This window comes from Melospiza georgiana, unplaced genomic scaffold, assembly GCF_028018845.1.
Source record: "Melospiza georgiana isolate bMelGeo1 unplaced genomic scaffold, bMelGeo1.pri scaffold_29, whole genome shotgun sequence".
Lineage (NCBI taxonomy): Eukaryota > Metazoa > Chordata > Aves > Passeriformes > Passerellidae > Melospiza > Melospiza georgiana.
Window position 1 is genome coordinate 2935962 of NW_026652215.1, and position 22355 is coordinate 2958316.

The 22355-nt window shown below is 51.7% G+C and overlaps 1 protein-coding gene across 1 annotated transcript; it reads left to right on the forward strand.

Moving 5' to 3' along the window:
* Nucleotides 1-3703: 3703 nt before the first annotated feature.
* On the forward strand, nucleotides 3704-4651 carry LOC131096433 (olfactory receptor 14J1-like). Its single transcript, XM_058044769.1, has one exon. It carries the CDS (start codon nucleotides 3719-3721, stop codon nucleotides 4649-4651), a length of 933 nt encoding a protein of 310 aa, XP_057900752.1. The 5' UTR covers nucleotides 3704-3718.
* Nucleotides 4652-22355: the final 17704 nt, after the last annotated feature.

A 22355-nucleotide genomic window follows, 5' to 3' on the forward strand; every position in this document is an offset into this window, starting at 1 on the left:
ACAAAGCATGAAAAATACAAAAACAACACTCATTACATCTTACTTCTACAACCACTTTAACACATTTTTAATATTTTTAAATTTTTTCAAAATATAATTTCAGAGTTTAATGTTCTACTGACTGAGTTAGTTGGGCTTCTGATATTTAAAGTCTCTTTCACAGTCTCTGCTAGGAAAAACAAAAAGTCCTTTTAACTTAGGTGAAAAACGTCTTGACCGTAATGGTCTTCGGTGTCCTTTGTTTATTATCACTGGCTTCTTAATTGCAGTAGAAATCTTTCTTTTGTTGACAAGAGTCACATTAATTAAGCTGTTAGGTCTCACACTGAAGCTTTTGCCGGCTGCGGGGCGGAGGGAGAGCGCTCCCGCTGGAAGAAGCGCTCCGGTCCCACGGTGCTTGTGTCGGAGGGGGCGAAACCCCCCGCAGCTGCCACCGCTGCCCACGCTGCAGCGCAGCATTTCAGGCGGCCGCTCGCCGCGGCTGCTCCCCATGGCGGAGCGTCCATGCCGAGTTCGGAGCAGAACAGCCTCGCAGGCGTCCCGAGCCGCAGCTGCTGCTGTGCATTCAGAGACATGCTGAAGTGTATTGTATATCACCCGCCATGGCTTTCTCAGTTTGCTGACTTATCATCTTCTAACACTGCTTCCCACAGTATATCCCCAGATTTTCTCCATTCCGAAAGTTCATGTGGGTTAAGGAAAGTTTCTTCAGCGTATCCGTAGGCTAATAACAAATCTATCCTCTTTATCCCTCGCCATTCTAGATACGCGGCAGATAACTTATATGCTGCTTGCTTTTTCATACCTCTTTCGTGAGCGCTCTTGCAGCTTTCCAGGCTCCGGCAGCACGTATGGATCGGGTCACTGATGTGAACCCCGAGGGTGTTTCAAAATTCTGGCACCTATGATTTAAAATATATTATGTTGTTGTCATTTACAGAATACACCCTGTGGGAAGAGGGATGGAAGTGTTTATTATGCTAATAGCAATGAGTATGCTAATAATGAGGCAAGGACGGAATTGACAATAAACCATCTAGCTGGAGAAGGACAACACAGCCTACCAGATGATCAAGCAGCAGGTATCCCTAGAGAAGTATTGGATGATATCAAAGAGATGGCTTTGAAAGCTTTAATACAGGTACTGGAGGGGAGCACCCCCAATTTGGACTACCTTGGGTGGCTGCAGCTAAAGCTTTAGGACAATCAGACCATCTTGGGTGCCTGTTAAGTAAGCAAACCAATGCTACTCCCTCACACTGAGTGGCCTGCTCTCAGACAGAGAGACCATCAAACATGCCACCTTGCAGAACAGCGATAGAATTTTTATTCTGGGCACATGGGCATGGCTGTGTAGACTGAGGGCATGTGTTGCATGAACCTCTCCAGCCGCAGCGAGTCAATCAACAAGAGCATTCAAGTACTGAATGAAGAGTTCAAGAAGCTTCAAGTGGAAAACAAAGACTGGTTCAATAAACTCTTCCAATCCAAGGGATAAAAGGGTTGGATGATGTCTATCTAAAACAGGACATTTAATTTTCCTAGTTGTTGTTGTATTGGTAATTTTCTCATGTTTGTTTAGATGCTTTTAGAAAGTCTTACAAAATTCTTTCAGTTTTGTCTTTGTTGTAAAACAGAAAGAGGGAAGATACCCAACACAGGATCCTCATGGACTCCTTGGAGGAGAGAACTGGAGGTCAGGATGGCACAAAAACCTCTCAGACACTCTATTTTGGAAGGAAATTCCTTAAAAGTACTTAAAAGTATACTTAAATCCATAAAGTACCTTAAAAACCTTGAGTATCTCAAGGCATTAATGAGCCCCACTGAGTGTCAGTACAAAGCTCCCCAGGGACTCGTTAAAGCAGATAATTGGGGCCATGATTGTAAAACCTCTCACACAGTGTGTATCAAAAGGGAAACACCAAGTACCTTAAAATAACTGAAGTACCCTGTAGTATTAATGAGGCCCTCTGAGTGTTGTTACTGAGAAAGCCTCTCCAGGGAATAATTACTGCAGATAATTGGAGGTCATGATTGCACAAACCTCTCAGAGACTCCAAGGCAAAAGCCAAACCCAAAGTTCTTTCAAAAACCTGCAGTCCCTGGGAGCATGAAGGAGCCCCCAGGGCCATTCCTGAGCAAGGCTCCCCAGGGACTCCTTCCAGCAGATCCTTGAGGCCACTGGGATGTGGGCTAGGGGAGGATGCTGAGGGCAGGACAAGGGGCTGACAGTGCCCAGCCTGGCTGGGGCTGTGCCAGGAGGCCTCAGTGCCTCAGGAAAAGGTGTCTCCTCACAGCCCTTGGTGGCACAGACCCTGCTGTGCCCCAGGGCACCAAGACTTGGCTTCTCTTTGTCCCCACCTGTCATCACTGCCTCCAGTACTCTGCTCTGCCTGGGGCCTGGGGGCACTTTCTCATTTGTACTCCTCAGTGGGACCCATTAAAAGTCCAAGAAAGTTTGGAGTTGGATTCTGACTTGGAGTTCTGGAGAGGTTTCTTCAGCTCCCTCTCAGGGACTGATGTTCAGGGCCTTAGCACAAAGCCCCTGATGCTCATTTAAATCCTTGTGCTGTGTCTGTGCTGCTGAGCTGGGCAGGGCTCCTGGCACAGAGGCAGCTCCTGGTAACCAAGAAGAGCTTCAAAAGCACATTTCTCTTGATGAGCAGCTCTTCTGCCAGCCCAGCAGGGCTGGGGCACTGCCTGCAGCCACCCTGGGCACAGCACAGAGGCACAGAGAGCTTCAATCAGTCAGGGATGGGAAGGTGCTGAGAAGTGCCTGAGGCAGAATCACTGCCAGCTCTTGGCACAGGAACCTCTGGCTGCAGGACAATGCAGCTGCAGCTCCTGGAGCCATCTCCTGCAGCTGGAACATCCCAATGCCTACAGACCCTGTGCGTACATTCTCTGATTGTCTCTTGTGCAGAGCAGCCAGGGGTGCCCAGGGCTGTCCTGCAGAGCAGGGTCCTGCAGCCCAGGGTGCTGTGCTGGGGCAGGGACTCTGCTGCCTGCCAGGGACAGCTCTCAGCCAGCCCTGGCAGCTGCTCCCAGCCCGGGGGGACAAGATCTGGGTGGGAGGAGACAGCTGGTGCAGCTTGGAAGTGTTCTCCTTGTGTGTGGAGGTTGCTGCATTGTTCAGGACTGCTCCCATTCTGGCATTTAACTGCAGAACATTTCCAAGTAGATTATACAGGGAGCACAGCAAGGCAGGGGCTGCATAAAAGGGAAAAATTTATTAATCTACTGCTTTGGGTTGCTGGGATGGAAAATTGCACGTAGATATTCATCTCTCGGTTCATATTTAGAAAAAATAAATAATGTGATCTCAGCTCTGAATAAAGCAAGCAGTGACAGAAATCAGCACAGGACCCCTCACAGGCAGTGTCAATATCACTTATCCAGCCTCCTCAGGGTTGCACTGATGTTGCCATCAGAGCCTGCAGAGCCAGAGCTGACCCTGGGCAGTACCTGAGCTGGGAGGGGTCTGCAGGGCAGAGCTGAGCCCCCAGGGCTGGGCTGGGCTCTCGCAGCACTGGCAGGGCCCAGCCCTGGGCACAGGGAAGGAGCTGCTGGCAGGGACAGCTCCAGGCAGCAGCGCCCTGAGCAGGCAGTGGGGGAAAAGTTCCCCCAGGCTGTGCTGGGATATTTAAAGTCCTCTCCTAAACAAAACTATTCCATGATTACTTTTCTTACAGATCCCCATGCCAAGGCACAGCAAATGTCCAACAGCAGCTCCATCAGGCACTTTCTCCTGCTGGCATTGGCAGACACGCGGCAGCTGCAGCTCCTGCACTTCTGTCTCTTGCTGGGCATCTCCCTGGCTGCCCTCCTGGGCAACGGCCTCATCATCAGCGCTGTAGCCTGCGGCCACCACCTGCACACGCCCATGTTCTTCTTCCTGCTCAACCTGGCCCTCAGCGACCTGGGCTCCATCTGCACCACTGTCCCCAAAGCCATGCACAATTCCCTCTGGGACAGCAGGAACATCTCCTACACTGGATGTGCTGCACAGCTCTTTTTCTTTGTGTTCTTCATCTCAGCAGAGCTTTTCCTCCTGACCATCATGTGCTACGACCGCTACGTGTCCATCTGCAAACCCCTGCACTACGGGACCCTCCTGGGCAGCAGAGCTTGTGCCCACATGGCAGCAGCTGCCTGGGCCAGTGGCTTTCTCAATGCTCTCATGCACACAGCCAATACATTTTCCCTGCCCCTCTGCAAGGGCAATGCTATGGGCCAGTTCTTCTGTGAAATCCCACAGATCCTCAAGCTCTCCTGCTCACACTCAAACCTCAGGGAACTGGGACTTCTTGCTGTTGGTGCCTGTTTAAATTTTGGCTGTTTTGTGTTCATGGTTTTCTCCTATGTGCAGATCTTCAGGGCTGTGCTGAGGATCCCCTCTGAGCAGGGACGGCACAAAGCCTTTTCTACCTGCCTCCCTCACCTGGCTGTGATCTCCCTGTTCATCAGCACAGCCACATTTGCCTACCTGAAGCCCCCCTCCATCTCCTCCCCATCCCTGGATCTGGCCCTGTCAGTTCTGTACTCGGTGGTGCCTCCAGTCCTGAACCCTCTCATCTACAGCCTGAGGAACCAGGAGCTCAAGGCTGCAGTGTGGAGACTGACAACTGCATGCTTTCAGGAACATTAAACTGCTGAGTAATTTATGCAAAGTGCTTGTAATAAAACTAATCTTTGATACTTCTTGTTGGTTTCCTTCTGGAGGTTCTGTTTCTTTCTTTTAACTTTTTCGTATTTTCTACAAAGAAATGCCATTTTTTATACCATTTCTCATTTTGTTTCTCTATTCCTTGACTGTAACCACAGACTGTGTCAATGAGGGGCTGCACTCTCTGTGGCTTTAAAAGAACTAAAGGATCTCCCAGAAAAGTTTTCTGCAGAGATGCCCTTTTGTTGCCTTCTCTGGAGCTGCAGCAGCAATGTCTGTGTGCAGAGATGGGGCAGATCAGGGCTGGCCCAGCAGCTGTGCCCAGCAGCAGCAGCACTTGGTGTTGCCAGTGCTGCTGCCGTGGCCCTGCCCCGCTGCCCTGGTGGCCCTGGTGTTGCTGCAGGGCCTGAGTGCTCTCGGGGCCGGGCACAGCCCTGGGGGTGGCAGTGCCGGGGCTGCAGCAGGGGCAGGCCATGGGCACTGCTGGGGCAGCGCTGACGCCTCAGGCCAGGCCCTGGGGGCTCCAGGCTCCTTGCCCAGGCTCTCTCAAGAACACAGCCAGGCCAGTGCTCAGCACAGAAAAGCCCCGTGAGCAGCCCCAGGCTGGCTGTGGGCAGGCTGGGGGCAAACAGCATGGCTGGGGCTCTGCAAGGGCCCTGGGGCAGACGGGAAGGAGCAGCAGAGCAGGGACTGATCCATCTCCAGTGCGCTGCACAGCCCAGGGCAGCGTCCCAGAGCATCCTCATGGAGCTGCCAACAACATCCCCCCTCTGCAGCCCTGGCCTCTCCCCCAGCTCACACAGGTGCCCCATCCTTGCAGGCACAGACACGGCAGCACTGGCTCAGCAGCCCCTGTTTGCATTGCACACAGCAGGGGGAGCACCCCCATGCTGTAGCTGTGGGGACATGAACATGAGGGAGCACAAATGCCATCAGCCCCTGGGGCCAGCAAGGCCTGGGGGACACCAAGGAAACCACTCAGCTTTGTCCTGGCCTCTGCACTCAGCCCAAAAGTTTGTTCCCATCAGCTGGGAGTTTCCTGTCCCACAGCAGATGCTGTTGCTCAGAGCCAGAGCCACCCCTAAACTGCCCTCAGCCTTTCCTTTGCTTCATCTTTGGTTTCTCTACTCTTCCTGATTCAAATTTCTTCCTATTGCCCACCCCTGTTCCCTGCCCTGCAAACAGCCCATCCCTGTTCGCCCTTTCCTCTCTGGCCCCACTCCCCATTGCAGTTCCTGAGTTGGCACCATGGGAACGTCCCTTGGGCAGCAGGATCATCCTACAAGTGCTGCAGGAATTGTCTGCAGGCTCCTGCAGTGCCTGGTGCTGCTCCCTTGCCAGAGGCACCCCAGGCCAGGGGGGCACATCTGGGCTGCTGTGTCTGCCTCTGGGGCTCCCTGTTCTGGGCAGTGAGGAGGAGCTGCAGAGGCTCTGCAGGACTGACAGGATGGGCTTTGGGGCTGGCAGGAGAAGCTGAGGGACCTGGGCTGCTGGAGCTGCTGAAGAGGAGGCCCAGGGCTCTTCCTGCAACTACTCCAAGTGTTCTTTCAGAGAATCCCAGAATCAGCGAGGTTGGAACAGGCCATGGAGATCATCAAGTTTAACCTGTGCCCTGGCACTGCCTTGTGGTACCTCTGAGCCTTCTCTTCTCCTGGATAAATAACCCCAGCTCTCTCAGCCACTCTTCACAGGACTTATGTTCCAGACCCCTCACCAGCTTTGTTGCCCTTCTCTGGACACACTCCAGCCCCTCCATGTCCTTCCTAAACTGATGGCCCAGAACTGCAAACAGCACTCGAGGTGCTGCCCAGCCAATGCTGAGCACAGGGGAAGAATCCCTGCCCTGGCTCCTGCTGGCCACACCATTCCTGATCCAGGCCAGGAGCCATTGGCCTTCTTGGCCCCCTGGGCACTCTGCTGGCTCATGCCCAGCCTGCTGTCCATCAGTCCCTGCAGGTCCCTTTCTGCCAGGCTGCTCTCCAGCCACTCTGTCCCCAGCCTGTAGTGCTGCAGGGGTTGTTGTGGCCAAAGTACAGGACCTGGCACTTGGAGTTGTTAAACCTCACTATGTTGGGTTTGGCCCCTGCCTCTATCCTGTCCAGGAGCCGTGTTCCCAGCATGAGCCCAGGTGCTGCCCCTGTGTGCTTCCAGTTTCCTTGTCACTCCCAGGATGATCCTGGTCACTTCCCCTCACTCCTGGCAGGGTCCCTCCTCTTCCCAGTATGAGCCCAGGCACTCACAGTCATTCCCCTTTATGCAATTTGTCCCCAACATGGTCCCAGTTGCTCCCAGTTGTTCCCACTTTCATCCAGTGTGTTCCCAGTTCCACCAGTTGCCCATAGTATAGTCCCAGTATCTCCCAGTATGATGCCAGTCTCTCCCAGCAGGGCCCCAGTCACTCACACTTGCCCCCAGTTGCCCCCAGCATGGTCCCAGTTCCCCCTGCACATTCCCAGTGGCTCCTAGTGTGGTCCCAGTCACCACCTGCATGGTCTCAGGCATTCCCAGCATATCCCAGTTGCCCTGAACATTCTCGTACTCATTGCCAGGCACTCCCAGTTACCTGAGTGTGGTTCAGCTGCCCCCAGTTTTATCCCAGTCACTGCCAGGAAATCCCAGTTGTCACCAGCATGCATCCTGTCATTCCCAGTTGTTCCCAGTTCCTCCCAGTGTGTGCACAGGCAGCTCCCAACATGGGCCTGGTAGCTCCCAGTAACCCCAGTCAGGGTCTATTGACACCCACAGTAGGATTCCAGTCACTCCCAGTATGATGCCAGTGGCCCCCAGTGGGATCCCAGTTGCTCCCTGTCAATGCCAGCAGGACCCCAGTAGTGTCCAGTATGATCCTCATGACTCCCAGTGTCTCCCAGTATATCCCAGTCCCCCCCAGCATGCTCCCAGTCACTGCCACTTCCTCCCAGTTGCTTTCAGCATGATTCCAGTTGCCCACAGCCCCTCCCAGTCAATCCCAGTATGATTCCAGTCACCCACAGTGTGATCCCAGTCTCAGCCAGCATGGACCCAGCTGCTCCCACTGTGATCCCAGTATGACCCCAGCTGCTGCCAGAATAGTTCCAGTTGTTCCCAGTTCCTCCCAGTATGATCCCAGTTTTCTCTAGAATAGTCCCAGTCCCTCTCAGCATGGTCCCACTCACTCCCAGTTGCATCTGGCATGGTCCCAGCTGTTTGCAGTGTGGTTCCAGTGCCCCCAGTATGGTCACAGACACTCCCAGTATATCCCAGTGTGCCCAGTAATGTTCTGGTTAGCTCAGAATGATCCCAGTCTTTCCCAGTTCCTCCCAGTTGCCTCCAGCATGATTTCAGTTTCTGGCAGTTGCCTGAAGTAATGTCTTAGTTGCTCCCAATATAATCCCAGTTATAGTCTCAGTCCCCTCAGCATGGTTCCAGTACCTTCCAGTTGATCCCAGTTGCTCCCACTCTGTCCACATTTTCCTCCCAGCATGGGCCCAGTAGCTCCCAGTAACCCCCAGTCAGGATCCATTCTCATCTGCTGTAATCCCAGTGGCTCCCAGGATGATCCCAGTTGCACCCAGTCACTCCCAGTATGGTTACAACCACCCCCGGTATGATCCCAGTCACTCCCAGATCCTCCCAGAATGATTCCAGTCATGCTCAGAGTGACTCCCTGTCACTCCCAGTGTGGGCCCTGTTGCTCCCAGTCACCTCCAGCATGGTTCCAGTCAGAGCCAGCACCTTTCCAGTAACTCCCAGTCTGGTTCCAGTAGGATCCCAGTCACTCTCAGATACTCCCAGTACTATTCCTGTCAATCCCAGTATGATGCCAACCAGTTCCAGTATGACCCCAGCATGGGCCCAGCTGCTCCCATTATCATCCAGTGGGGTTCCAGTTGCTCCCATTTACCCTCACTGTGGTTTCAATCGCTCCCAGCATATTCCAATTACTCCCAGCAGGTTCCCAGTTAGTCCCAGTTGTCCTCAGTTGCTTCCAGCCTGATCCCAGTTGCTCACAGCCACTCCCAGTCACCCTCAGTGCAGTCCCAGTTGCTCCAAGTATGACCCAGTATGATCCCAGTTGCCCCCAGCATGGTTCCAGTTGCTCCCTGTTCCTCCCAGTGTGATCCCAGTTGAACCCTGTAACCCTTCTATAGTCCCAGTCACTCCCCATGTGATCCCAGTCCCTGCCAGCATGATCCCAGTCATGCCCAGTTGCCCCCAGTGTAGACCCACTCACTCCCACTCACTCCCAGTTGCTCCTACCATGGTCCCAGTTCTCCCTAGCATGGTCCCTCTTGTTCCCAGTCATTCCCAGTATGATTACAAACACTCCCAGTACATCCCAGTTTCCCTCAGCATGTCCATGGTTCTTCCCAGACACTCACAGTGATCCCAGTAAGGTGCTTGTTATCCCAGTATGTTCTCAGTCATGCCCAGCATATCCCAGTTGCCTCCAGCATGCATCCAGTAATTCCCAGTTCCTCCAGTTTGCTTGCAGCATGATGCCAGTTTCTCTCAGTTGCTCCCAGTGGCCCAAAGTGTGATCCCAGTTGCTCCCTTTCAATACCAATAGGAGCCTAGGAAGCTCCAGTATGATCCTTGTCACATGCCAGCACTCCCAGTATGGTCCCAGTATAATCCCAGTAACTTCCAATCACTCCCAGTATGGTCCCAGTCGCCTCCAGCTAGATCAATCCAGTCAGTCCCAGTATGATGCCATTTGCTCCCAGTTGCTCCCAGTTGCTCCCAGTATAGGGGATGATGTGCATGGTGTGTTCCCAGTCACACAGACACTCCCAGTATTAGTCCAGTCCCTCCCAGTATGACCCAAAGATGAGCCCAGTGTGCTCCCAGTCCTTGCCAGTATGAACCAGTTGTGCCCCACATGGTTCCAGTTGTTCCCTTTCACCCTCACTTTTGTTCCAGTCATTCCCAGTCTCTCCCAGTGTACCCCAGTTCCTTCCAGCACATTCCCAGTCACTCCCAGTTCCTTCCAGCATGATCCCATTTGCTCACAACCACTCCCAGTCATCCTCAGTGTAGTGGCACTCACTGCCAGTATGATCCCAGTCACCTCCAGCATGACCCCAGTTCATCCCAGTATAAGCCCAGTGGCTTCCAATCATGCCCATCTTGTACCCGGTCACTACCAGTTCCTCCCAGTTGCTCCTTGCATGATCCCAGTTGCTCAGAGCTGTTCCTGGTCACCCTCAGAATGATTCCAGTCACTCCCAGTATATCCCATCTGTCCCCCAATATGGTCCCAATTGCCCCCTGCAGGCTCCTACTTCATCCCAGTATCATCCCAGTATGATCCCAGTCTCCGTCAGTGTGATCGCAGTCTGCTCCCAGTATGATCCCCGTAGTATCCCAGTACAATCCCAGTCACTGAAGGTGTTGATCTTTGACATCCCTGAAGGTCCCTTTTGATCCTGAAACAGACTTGCAGAATACTAAAACAAAGAACTGCTGAACAAAAATCACTAATACTATTAACAGAAATCCATTGATATTTATCAAACAATATTGAGAAAATTTCTGGAATGCTCTGGCCACTGTCCTTAATTGAATCACTTGGGCTGAGTCTGACTTGTGGCTTTCCAGTACTTTGAGCTGGTAGCTCTGGCCACCATTTTTTTTTTCCTGCACCACTGGGTGGGACAGAGTCCCTGGCCCCCGTCCGAGTGGGCGGACCAAGGACCCCAGACCTGGCCCACAGAACAGAGCCCCAGGCCTGAGTAGGGGGATCAAAGCCCACAAACCTGGTGGTGGGCAGGCCAAACAGCCCAGACCTGACCTGCAGGGCAGGGTCTTTGTTCTCACAGCCCACCCTCACCGTGCTGCCAGTGCCTCGGCAGCAGGAGTGACCGAACGCTTTTTCCCTCTCCCCCCAGAACCACCAGTGCACACTGGTGGCTGGGAAGGAGAAGCTTTCCCAGGGATCCCCATCCCGGATCTGCAGGTCTTCTTTCCCCAGAACAAGTCAGCGATGCTCGCTGTCAACCCCCCCCACCGAACCCCACGATTCAAATTCCAGTGTTCCTGTTTTCAGCTCCTCAACATCATCCCCATCCCCTCCGGGCTTGTGGCCAGAGGCAGCACCTCTGGGAGCCAAATCCCGCACGACGCTGGCGCACGTGAGGGGAGTCAGGCACCCCAAATCCCAGTGAGGAGCCCCTGACCAAATGTGAATCAGCCTGTGAAAAATGTTGTGTCCCAGAAAAACACTCAGTTTGAAAGTTTTCAGCTGGGAGGCACCAGCTGCTAGCAAATGAGCCATGCCTCCCCTGAGGGACAGACCAGCGTCCCCTTCTTCTGTCCCAGCTCCCACCACAGGGGTGTTATAAATAAGAAGCTTGACTAGACCAATATTCAAGCAGCAATCAAGTTATTAATTAATAGGGTAAAGTATGAGCCATACAGTGCTGGGTACAGTGGGGGGAAGTTTTCCCTCCAACTGCACACCAATAGTTGAGGCTTACAGGTATTTATAGGGGTACTCATCAGCTTTCTCAGCAGTTTCTATTCTCAATTTTTACGACACAATTCTATACCTATTGTGATTTAGTTTTTCTCAGGATGTATCCCAGAAAGGAATATCCCCAGATGCTGGTGGTTCGGTTTCCGAAAGAAGGAAGAAGTCTCCCAGATGGTGTGGTCCAGAATCCAGATGTGGGTCCACCTTTTAAATTGCAGAGACTATAAATCTCATAACAGTGATGTCCATCTTCCCCTGGTTGAAACTAATAATCCATGAGTTGATGTTCATCTTCATTTCTCAAGCTGCTTTTCACTGTTTTGTTAAGGTATGAGATAAGCATGTTTCTTTTTATATATTCTAAAGCTATAGTTTCAAAGGTCCTTACTACAAGCAATATTCTAAAACTATACTTCAAAAGGTTATTACTGCAAAACTCTTTGAGGCTTAACTACAAGCAGAAAGTTCCTGCCAAAATGTAACATCCTTAAAGCTTTAATTCAAATGCTCCTAAATCAACTTAAGACTTACAAAGGTTAATTACGAACAAAGGGTGGGCTCAAAGGCCTTCTTCCGTGCTTTACTTTCCTCAGTAATTATTAGAATTGTCTTTATAACTGTCCCATGGTCGGTTTCCACACATATTACAATCACAAATACCATGTTGCCTGTATGTACCTGGCACGAAACACAGCTTTGGATTTCACAGGGGGGCACAGGGATGGCTACTGTGAGAAGCTGCTGGAAGCTTCCACCGTGTCTGGCACAGCCAATTCCTGGTGGCTTCAAAGATGGACCTGCTGCTGGCAAAGGCTGGGCCAGTTACAAATGGTGGCAATGCCTCTGTAATAGGAGATTGAAACAGAAATCAAAATAGAGATTGTGGCACAGTTTTAACTCCAGTCAGAGAAGAGCAGAGGGAGAACATGTGAGAAGAAAAACTCTGCAGACATCCAGGTCAGTGCAGAAGGAGGGGCAGGAGGTGCTCCAGGCACTGCAGACCCAGGCACCCTTCAGGAGAGCCATGGAGAGAGGGGCCCTGCTCCCAGGCTGGAGCAGCCTGTCCCTGGAGGAACGCACCCCCTGGAAGAGTGACCCATGCTGCAGCAGTTTGGGAAGGACTGTTGTCCCTGGCATGGACTCACACTGCAGCAGTTTGCAGAGGGCTGTTGCCCCTGAAATGGACTCACATGGGAGAAGCTCCTGCAGAACTGTCTCCCTTGGGAGGGACCCACGGTGCAGCAGGGGAACCACTCCTCTCCCTGAGCAGGGGCAGAAGCCATGGGTGATGAACTGACCATAACCCCCATTCCCGGTCTCCCTGCACTGCTGGGGTAGGAGGCAGAGCTGGAAGGAGGGAGGTGAGGGGCTTGTTTTATTTCCCCTTTTCCTGCTCTGACTTTGTTAGTAATAAATGAATTTCACATCTCTAAGCTAAGCCTGTTTTTCCCAGGACATTATTTGATGAGTTATCTCGCTCAGTCCTTATCTCAACCCAAGAACCCTTTATTAAATTCTCTTTGTCCAGCTGCAGAAGGGAGTGAGTGAGAAGCCCACATGGATGCCTGGCATTTGGCCTGGGTCAACCCACGACACCTTGGTACCATAGGGTCACAATGGACCCTTGGTTCTATGGGGTCTCATTGGCTCCATCAGGCCCTGCAGGGCCACTTCATTCAACAAGGCCCCAAATTTCACCGTGGTCTCCAGGATTCCATGGGCCCCTGCAATGTCAAAATGGACCTTTGGATCCATGGGGGCCCACAGTGTCACAATGGGCTCTTTTGGTTCTACAGCTTCACAGTGGCCCCTCCGTTCCATGTGTCCTGCACTGTTCCATGAATCCTTAGTTCCATGGGGTCCTGTAGGGTCACAGTGGTCTCCGTGGTTTCACGGTGCCACAGTTGCCATGATTTCCATGGTATCACAACTGCTTTTGGATCCCAAGAGGCCCTAGAGTGTGACAATGGCCCCTTGCTTCCATGTCGCCCTGTAGTGTCACAATGGTACCCATGATTCCATCAGGCCCTGCAGTGTCACCATGGGCAGTTGGTTCAGTGACACTCCACAATGTCACCATGGCCCCATGGTTCCACAGAGCCCCACTGTGTCACTGTGGTCCCGTTGCCTCCAAGGCTCAGAAGTGCCAGAGTGACCCTTTGGTTCCACCAAGCCTTGAAGTTTCAAAATGGTCTCCATGGTTTCATGAGTACCCCCTGTGTCACAAGAGACCCTTCGTTCTCTGAAGTTCTTCAGTGTCACAATGTGCCCTTGGTTCCATGAGGTTTGGTAGAATCCCAATTGACTCCTTGGTTCCATGAAGCTCTGCTGTGTCACAATGCCCATGGTTCCATGAGTGTCCATGGTGTCACCACGGTCTCCTTGGATCCCCAGTATCACCATGGTCTCCTTGGCACCATCCAGGCCTTGTAACAAGAGACAGTGAGCCATTTAGTGCCTTAGATGAAAGGCTGCAGAACCCATGGTTGTGAGGCTGTGTCACTGATATGAAACAAAAACCACCTGAATCTGAACACCAAATATCGTCTCAAGTACCTTGAATCCCATCCTCGACAGAGGTAGAAAATTCAGAGATCCCACAGTAAATCAAAAACAGGGACCATATTTTGAATGCAGGCAAAATGCATTCAAGTGCATTCAAATGCACTCGCTATGATGGGGAGGTGATAATCCCCTATTCCAACAGTGAACTTAGGAAGGGCTGACTATTGAAGGAACTGCAGGGAACCACAATATAAGAAAATTTCGCAGGTGGCATAGGTGATTCTGGGATAGGGACACCAGAAAGCAAGAGCAGATGAACCAGCGCAGTCGCCACCAAGAAAATCATGTTCACATGCTGTGGGCAGCAACCCCATCAGGCCGTGCCACCATCCCCTGGTACAAGGGGGGTCACGATGGTTCGTTTCACTGATCTCAGGGTGCAAAGACACACAGCAGGGGACTTTCAGTATTACCAAAACAAATGCACTTTTTATTGAGTGCCCACAGCAGATGCAACACAAGGATTAGAAAGGAGATAAGGATAGAGAGACGGAGAAAAGGAGGGGGGGGGAATAGCTGCCAACAGAGAGATGAAATCCTTGTGGTCTGGCCAATAGATCTGTCTGGTCATGTCGGGGAGAGTCTCAAAGCCTTTTGTTAACTCAGGGCTCTTTTATAATCTACCGCCGGGAGGGGAACAGGACGGCACATGGACGGAACAGTGGAGAATAAATCCATTGGGAACAGTGTGGTAGATAGGGACAGGTGATCGGAAGATCACGTGATGTGTGACAGACAGTGGCAAGATTCCTTTTCCCCTAATCCCCTGAGATAAGAGATCACCCTAGGAATGTAACTAGGAATGTAGCCCCCCTAATGACAGTAATGCTGATAACTTTCCACTCCTTACTAACCATAGATAGTACTGCAGAACCCCTCTGACGTAGAGAAGCCCCTTAGACTATAAAACCCCACGAGATGAGACAAAAAAGGCCTTTGAACGTCTACCACATTGGTATCTGCATGCTCTTTGGCCCGAGCGACCCTGGTGAGTTTGGGTCGCCGTGCTGCTCCTTGAAACCAGGTCGCTTTGCTTTATATCAGAAGGCAACAACTGGTGCCGCACCCAGGAGGCAGCTCGGGTAACGGGATTCGCCTGGATGAGAGAAAGCGGCTGCAGCGCCGGGACCATCTGCAGTGGGGGGGATGCCCCTGGACCCGTGTGGACCGTGGAAGCCATAGCGAAGATCGTAAGTCAGATGCATGCGCAATGGGGTATTGAGTGTCAGCTTAAAGATCTATGTCTTGCATTACCGAGACTGATTAAGCTTGGGGCCACAGAAAGCCCAATAGACATCCTCCATCCAGAGGCTTGGGATAATTGTACAAAGGCTCTGGCCAAGGGAACCATGTCCTCAGGCTCAGGGAAAGCCCTAAAATCGTGGGGCAGAGTTATCCAGGCTCTGCAAAAAGCTCGACAAGAGCAAGAAACCTGGAAAGCTGCGCAAACTTGTTTATTAGCCACGCCGCAGCTGGGGGTAGGCGTGGCAACGCAGACCGCGGAAGATTTTGATCAGATCGGCGGCGCGGAACTGTGAACGCCGGATTCCCCCGAGCAGACCGACTTACCATCAGAGGGGGGGGGACACGCGCGGGCATTTTGGCAGGGGCTCATGGAGGAGGCACGAGAAGCGTCCGGACTCTCGGACCCTGTAAGGATCAATAAAAAAGCCCCCCCCACCCTATGCATTTGAAAATGGTGCCGAACCGCGTGTTCAGGGCGGAAAGGAAGACGCGGAGGGCAGAAATGCAGACAGCCTGCTTAACAACGCATGCGTGGGCGAGCAGGGAGAAGGGGCGGCCCTCGCAGAGGAGCGTAAGACCAATCAGAGCGCTCAGTTCATGTTAGGTCCTTTTAGGGCAAGGACCTCCCCCAGCAGGAGGTGGTGGGACCCCAGGGGGAGGGAACGGCCAGACCCCCGCAAGAAGGGGCGGGGTCGGAGCCCGAGAAAACGGCAGAGCAGCCCGGAAACGTCCGGCCAGTCGACTTCCGGCTCGGACTCAGACTCGAGTTCCGAGCTCGAGAGGGGATCGGGGGGTACCGACTCGGATTCTAGTTTTAACAGAAAGAGAGCAGCGGCATATAAGGTCACTAGCCACAGCGCTCCCACATGGGTGAAGGGGTTATCAGAGAAAGACCGAACCCCGCTTACAGACTGGTGGAAAATAAAAATAGCGTGTGCAGAATGGGCTCTGTCGGCGACAATGGTGTTCCCGGTCTGGGTGGGGGGAGCAGGCGGAAACCAAGGGACCTATTCCCTGGTAAACCCGAGAGATGTACAGGCAATTATTAAAGCGATTGCAGACAGGGGAATCAATTCTGCCATGGTTTCCACACTCATTGACAGCGTTTTTTGGAGGGGATGACATGCTACCTTTTGATATTAAGCAGACTTGCAGGATGATTTTCGATGGGGCAGGGATGATTGTTTTTAAACAGGAATGGGAGGACAACTGTATAAAGCAGCTAGCCTTGGTAATGGGAGCAGACCTGCACCGCAGCGGCAGTATGGCAGTCAGGAGAACAGTGGCAATGTGTCAAGGCAACCGACCCCACGCTTTCAGTCCAACAGCTTGAAGCAGCAGCCATAGTGCTAGCGTGCAGACTGTTCCCAGAAGAACACCCTAACATTGTGACTGACTCCATATTTGTGGCCAAGCTCTGCCTAGCCATGTCCGGACCAGGTGTGTCAGTGTCTACAGTGGCAACGATGCTGGAGGAAGCACTCTATTCACGGAAAGGCACCATATCAGTCATCCACGTCAACAGCCATGACCTAATCAAAGGATTCTACCAAATAGGCAATGACAAGGCTGCCGCCGCCGCAAAGGGTGTATGGACACTGAAAGAAGCTCGTCAGTTGCACGAATCCCTTCACATCGAAGCTAAAGCACTTGAGAAAAGGTGCGGGATTTCTACCACGGACGCAAAGCACGTCATCGCCAAGTGCCCTCACTGCCAGAAGTTGCCACTGTGGTCGAGTGGCGTCAACCCCAGAGGCCTCAAAGCCTCAGAAATATGGCAAACAGACTTTACACAATGCCAGCTGTTGAAACCCCGAGCGTGGCTTGCAGTTACCGTAGATACGTACAGCGGCATGATCGTGGCCACACAGCATCTCAAGACTGATTCCAAAGCGACCATCCAACATTGGCTAACAGCCATGGCATGGCTTGGAGTTCCAAAACAAATCAAAACAGACAACGGCACAAACTTCGTCTCAAAGATGGTCCAAGCATTCGTCTCAAAATGGAACATTGCCTTGGTACATGGCATCCCATACAACAGCACCGGACAAGCCATCGTCGAAAGAGCAAACCAGACTCTGAAAACTAAGCTGGAAGTACTAGCAAAGACAGAAGGCTTCACCAATGCCATTCCCCCGAGTGACCAGGTGCGCATACTAGCAACCGCGCTGCTAGCGTTAAATCAATTCCCTAGGGGGGATGAAACAAACAGTCCAGCCCAGAGACACTGGGCCACTCGAGCACTAGAGAAAGGCCCACGGGTTGTGATCAAAAACGAACTAGGGGAGTGGGAACAGGGCTGGAGACTAGTGCTCACAGGACGGGGGTATGCGGCCATTAAAAAGGATGTGGACATTAAATGGTGTCCACTCAAATCTATTAAACCAAACCTTCAAAGAGAAACTCATGAGAATTGTGAGACTTTGTTTGCAGGACTGGATCTTTGGACGCCCCCGCAACCCATATGCCCCGCCCCACTACCGGGAAAGAGAGAGAGGCCATCGAGCCACCAGACATCCCCTGAGAAGCACGCACCATCAAAATCAAAGCAGTAACGGTATCTCTGTGTGATCTTGTTTCTAGGGTTAGTAGGTGGAGGACAGGCAGACACAAAATATTACCCTCACCGGCCTTTCAGGTGGGTCCTACGCCATCTTTCAGGTGAGGGGGCCATCAAAGAAACTGTTACAGCCGACAGGGAACCCCAGATTTCAGGTCAGACAATCCAGGCCAATGCAGATGGGACACCCCCCAGAGAGGCATTACCCTAAGTCAGGTTACGGGCCAGGGCAGATGCTTTGGCAATGCAACCCTAGCTAGGCGGAAAGGCAACATCTTCACCAAAGTTGTCAAGCCTGACAGGAAAAACAATAAGTGGGTAGTCCCATCCGCATCTGGGATGTGGGTTTGCCAGCGATCTGGAGTGAGTCCCTGTGTGTTCCTTGCCAAATTCAGTGACTCTAACAACTTTTGTGTCCAAGTTCTGATTGTTCCTATGGTCCTGTACCACTCAGACGAAGAAGTGTACCACCTTTTTGAGGAACCCAGCCGGCTCCACAAAAGAGAAATAATAACAGGTATAACTATCGCAATGCTACTCGGCCTAGGAGCAGCCGGAATGGCCATGGGTGTCTCAGCCCTAGCGACCCAACACCAAGGACTGTCCCAGCTGGAAATGACCATCGATGAGGACCTGCAAAGGATTGAGAAATCCATTTCCTTTCTAGAGAAGTCAGTCTCCTCACTCTCAGAAGTGGTCTTGCAGAACCGGCGAGGACTGGACCTCCTGTTCATGCAGCAAGGGGGCCTGTGTGCCGCCTTGAAAGAGGAATGCTGCTTTTATGCGGACCACATCAGAGTCGTTGAAGACTCCATGGCCGAACTGAGAAATCGGCTAAACCTAAGAAAAGTGGATAGAGAAGCTCAACAGGGCCGGTTCGAGTCGTGGTTCAACCGGTCCCCATGGCTCACCACCCTGATTTCTACCTAATAGGCCCACTCACTATAATCTTACTAACCCTAATCTTCGGGTCTTGCATATTAAACAAACTGGTGCTATTCATTAAATGGCATTTAGAAACGGCTAACATTTTGTTTCTCGAGCGCCGACAATTACTTTAAGGCGTGCCAGTTACTAACACACTTGCAAATTTACACTAATTCTACTAACACATGAAATTTTGTAGCCTCTATATTTTATAACTTTATACGATTTTTACTAATCATGGGGGGGTGGGGGGGGGAATGTGGAGAGTCAGGGACAAGCGTGCGGAAGAATTCGGGCTGTGTGGTTAGATAGGACACCCCCCACCCTGAAGTCAGACCCTTGCTCCGTACCTGGCGGCACCCAGCCGGACGTGAGCAGAAGGAAATGACACTGACTGCCCAAGCTATAAAAACCCTTGTGACCCCTCAATAAACGCCATTTGCTGTCCACCACATTGGTGTCAGGAGCATATGGACCGAGTGACCCTGGGCTTTGGGCCACCATGCCGGACTTAAAACCAGGTCGCCACACCTTGAAGGCAACACAGCTGGAGAAGGACAACATAGCCTACCAGATGATCAAGCAGCAGGTATGCCCAGAGAAGTATCGGATGATATCAAAGAGATGGCTTGGCAAGCTTTAATCCAGGTATCGGATGGTAGCACCCCCAATTTGGACTACCCTGAGTGGCTGCAGCTAAAGCTTTAGGACAATTAGACCATCTTGGGTGCCAGTTAAGTAAGCAAACCAATGCTACCTCCCTCACATTGAGTGGCCTGCTCCCAGAAATAGAGACCATCAGACATGCCACCTTGCTGAACAGTGATAGAGTTTTTACTCTGGGTACATGGTCATGGCTGTGTAGACTCTGAGGGCACGTGTTGCATGAACCTCTAGAGCCACAGAAAGTCAATCCACAAGAACATTCACGTACTGAAGGAACGTTTCAAGAAGCTTCAAGTGGAAAAAAAAGACTGGGTCAATGGGCTCTTCCAATCTAAGGGACTAAAGGGTTGGATGATGTTGAGCTAAAACAGGACTATGAATTCCCTTACCGGTTGTTGTTGTATTGTTAATATTTCCATGGTTGTTTGGATGCTTTTAGAAAATCTTACAAAATTCTTTCGGTGCCATCTTTGTTGTAAAACAGAAGGGGGAAGATACCCAACACAGGATCCTCATGGACTCCTTGGAGAAGAGAATTGGAGGCTGGGATGGCACAAAATCCTCTCAGAGACTCAGTGTGGGAAGGAAAATCCTTAAAAGTACCTAAAAGTATTCTTAAATCCATAAAGTACCTTGAAAACCTTGAGTAGCTCAAGGTGTTAATGAGCCCCACTGAGTGTCAGTACAAAGTTCTCCAGGGATTCATTAAAGCAGATAATTCGGGCAATGATTGTACAAACTTCTCACAGAGTCTCTATCAAAAGGGAAATACTAAGTACCTTAAAATAACTGAAGTACCTTGAAGTAGTAATGAGCCCTACTGAGTGTTGTTACTGACAAAGCCTCTCCAGGGACTAATTACAGCAGATAATTGGAGGCCATCATTGCAGAAAGCTCTCAGAGACTCCAAGGCCAAAGCCAAACCCAAAGTCCTTTGAAAAACCTGCAGTCCCTACAGGGAGCATGAAGGAGCCCCAGGGCCATTCCTGAGCAAGGTTCCCCAGGGACTCCTTCCAGCAAATCCTTGAGGCCACTGGGATGTGGGCTAGGGGGGGATGCTGAGGGCAGGACAAGGGGCTGACAGTGCCCAGCCTGGCTGGGGCTGTGCCAGGAGGCCCCAGGGCCTCAGGACAAGGTGTCTCCTCACAGCCCTTATTGGCACAGACACTGCTGTGCCCCAGGGCACCAAGACTTGCCTTCTCTTTGTCCCCATCTGTCATCACTGCCTGCCGTTCTCTGCTCTGCCTGGGGTCTGGGGACATTTTCTCAATTGTGCTCCTGAGTGGGACCCATTAAAAGTCCAAGAAACTTTGGATTTGGATTCTGACTTGGAGTTCTGGAGAAGTTTCCTCAGCTTCCTCTCAGGGACTGATATTCAGGGCCTTAGCACAAAGCCCCAAAGGCTCATTAAAGTCCTTGTGCTGTGTCTGTGCTGCTGAGCTAGGCTGGGCTCCTGGCACAGAGGAAGGTCCTGGTAACCAAGAAGAGCTTCAAAAGCACATTTCTTTTGATGAGCAGCTCTTCTGCCAGCCCAGCAGGGCTGGGGCACTGCCGGCAGCCACCCTGGGCACAGCACAGAGGCACAGAGAGCTTCAATCAGTCAGGGCTGGGAAGGTGCTGAGAAATGCCTGGGGCACAGTCACTGCCAGCCCTTGGCACAGGAACCTCTGGCTGCAGGACAATGCAGCTGCAGCTCCTGGAATGATCTCCTAAAGCTGGAATATCCCAACGCCTACAGACGCTGTGAGTACAACTCTGAGTATTTCTGGTGCAGCGGAGGTGAAATGCTCATTAAGGTCTGATATGCTGAGGGGTTCTCATCAGTCATAGAATATTTCCAAAATAATGAATTTTATAAAAAGGAGGACATTTACAATAACTAAGTGTGTATTCAGTTTCCTACTATTGGAGAATGGCAGCCAAGAGAAGATAAATATTAAAGCTTGCTTATGAATTATTATTATTAATTTTAAAAACTGTCTGAAACATCTGAAGTGTTACTTTTACTGATCAATAGGTTCACAGGAGATCCCTAATGTGCTTTCAGCCACTGTGCCCGTGGACAGCACCAGCATCACCTTTGATGGAGTCATCAGGCTCAGTCTGAGCTGTCCTTTCTCCAAGTTGCAAACAGAACCTGCCCAGGCAGTGCCCTGCAAACAGGCAGGGTTCTGTACGGCCAAGGAGAGGGCACAGAGAATTGGGGTCTGTGAGTGCTGGCATGGAGAGATCAGGCACTGGGAAACACCTGCAGGAGGAAAATCTGCAGGAGGCAGAGAGACGATCAGGCAATGAGGGAGGCAAAAGAAAGCCCAGAGATGCTGTGGCAGGGAGAGTTTAGAGATGCCCACAGGATCCCCTCCAGTGCAGCCCCTCTCTCTGAACAAGCCCCCTCCCTCCTGTGCCCTCAGCCCAGCCTCTGCCTTCAGGGCCAGGGCTCCAAGGTGTGCAGCCCCTCCTGTGCAGGCAGAGCTGCAGCAGAGCTGTGGGGCAGCTCTGCAGCCCCGGGCCCAGTTCCCTCTGCAGAGCGCAGGGCTGGGAGCAGCTGCCCGGCACTGGGGGCTCTGGCAGGGGGCACAGTTGGCTCAGGGTGACGCTGCCCCAAAGGCCCGGCTCTGAGCAATGCTGTCAGTGCAGCCAGGGAAGGACCTGCATCTCCCTTCATCCAATGCCATCATAAGGACACTTGGGAGTCTCCCTGAGATTTCAGGCCAAGCCGGGAGATTCAATCCTGGGTGCAAACCTGTCCTAGAGCATCTCTGAGTTATAAGATTGATGGGGAAAGGCAGAGGTGCTCTGACATTGAAAATATTGCTGGGTTGGTGAAATGAGCAAAGTGAGTCTTTGGCTACAGATGTAGAGGTGGGCTGTGGTGGATCCATCTGCTCTCAGTAGCTGGGGCTTTCTAAGGAAAACATGGGAGGGTGAACATCTTACATTTGAGAAAAGAGAAAGCCCAGAGAAACTCCAAACCGAATGAAGGGAAAAACCATCTCCCGTCAGTCACCACTCGTCATCTTGTCTCAGGGAACTCTCTAAATTCTACCAGAGGGCAAGAAAAATTCTGTGGGTTTCTGATATCCAGCAGCAACAGTTGAGATACGGGGGAACTTTATAAAGAAAACCTCAAAACCCAAAAAAACTGAAGACCATGTACCATGTCTGTGTGTTACAGAGGAGGGTGTATGGGAAATGTTTTCGGTTACAGGTCTAACACTTCACTGTCCTTTCCTCGATGAACAGGGCCCCATGCCAAGGCACAGCAA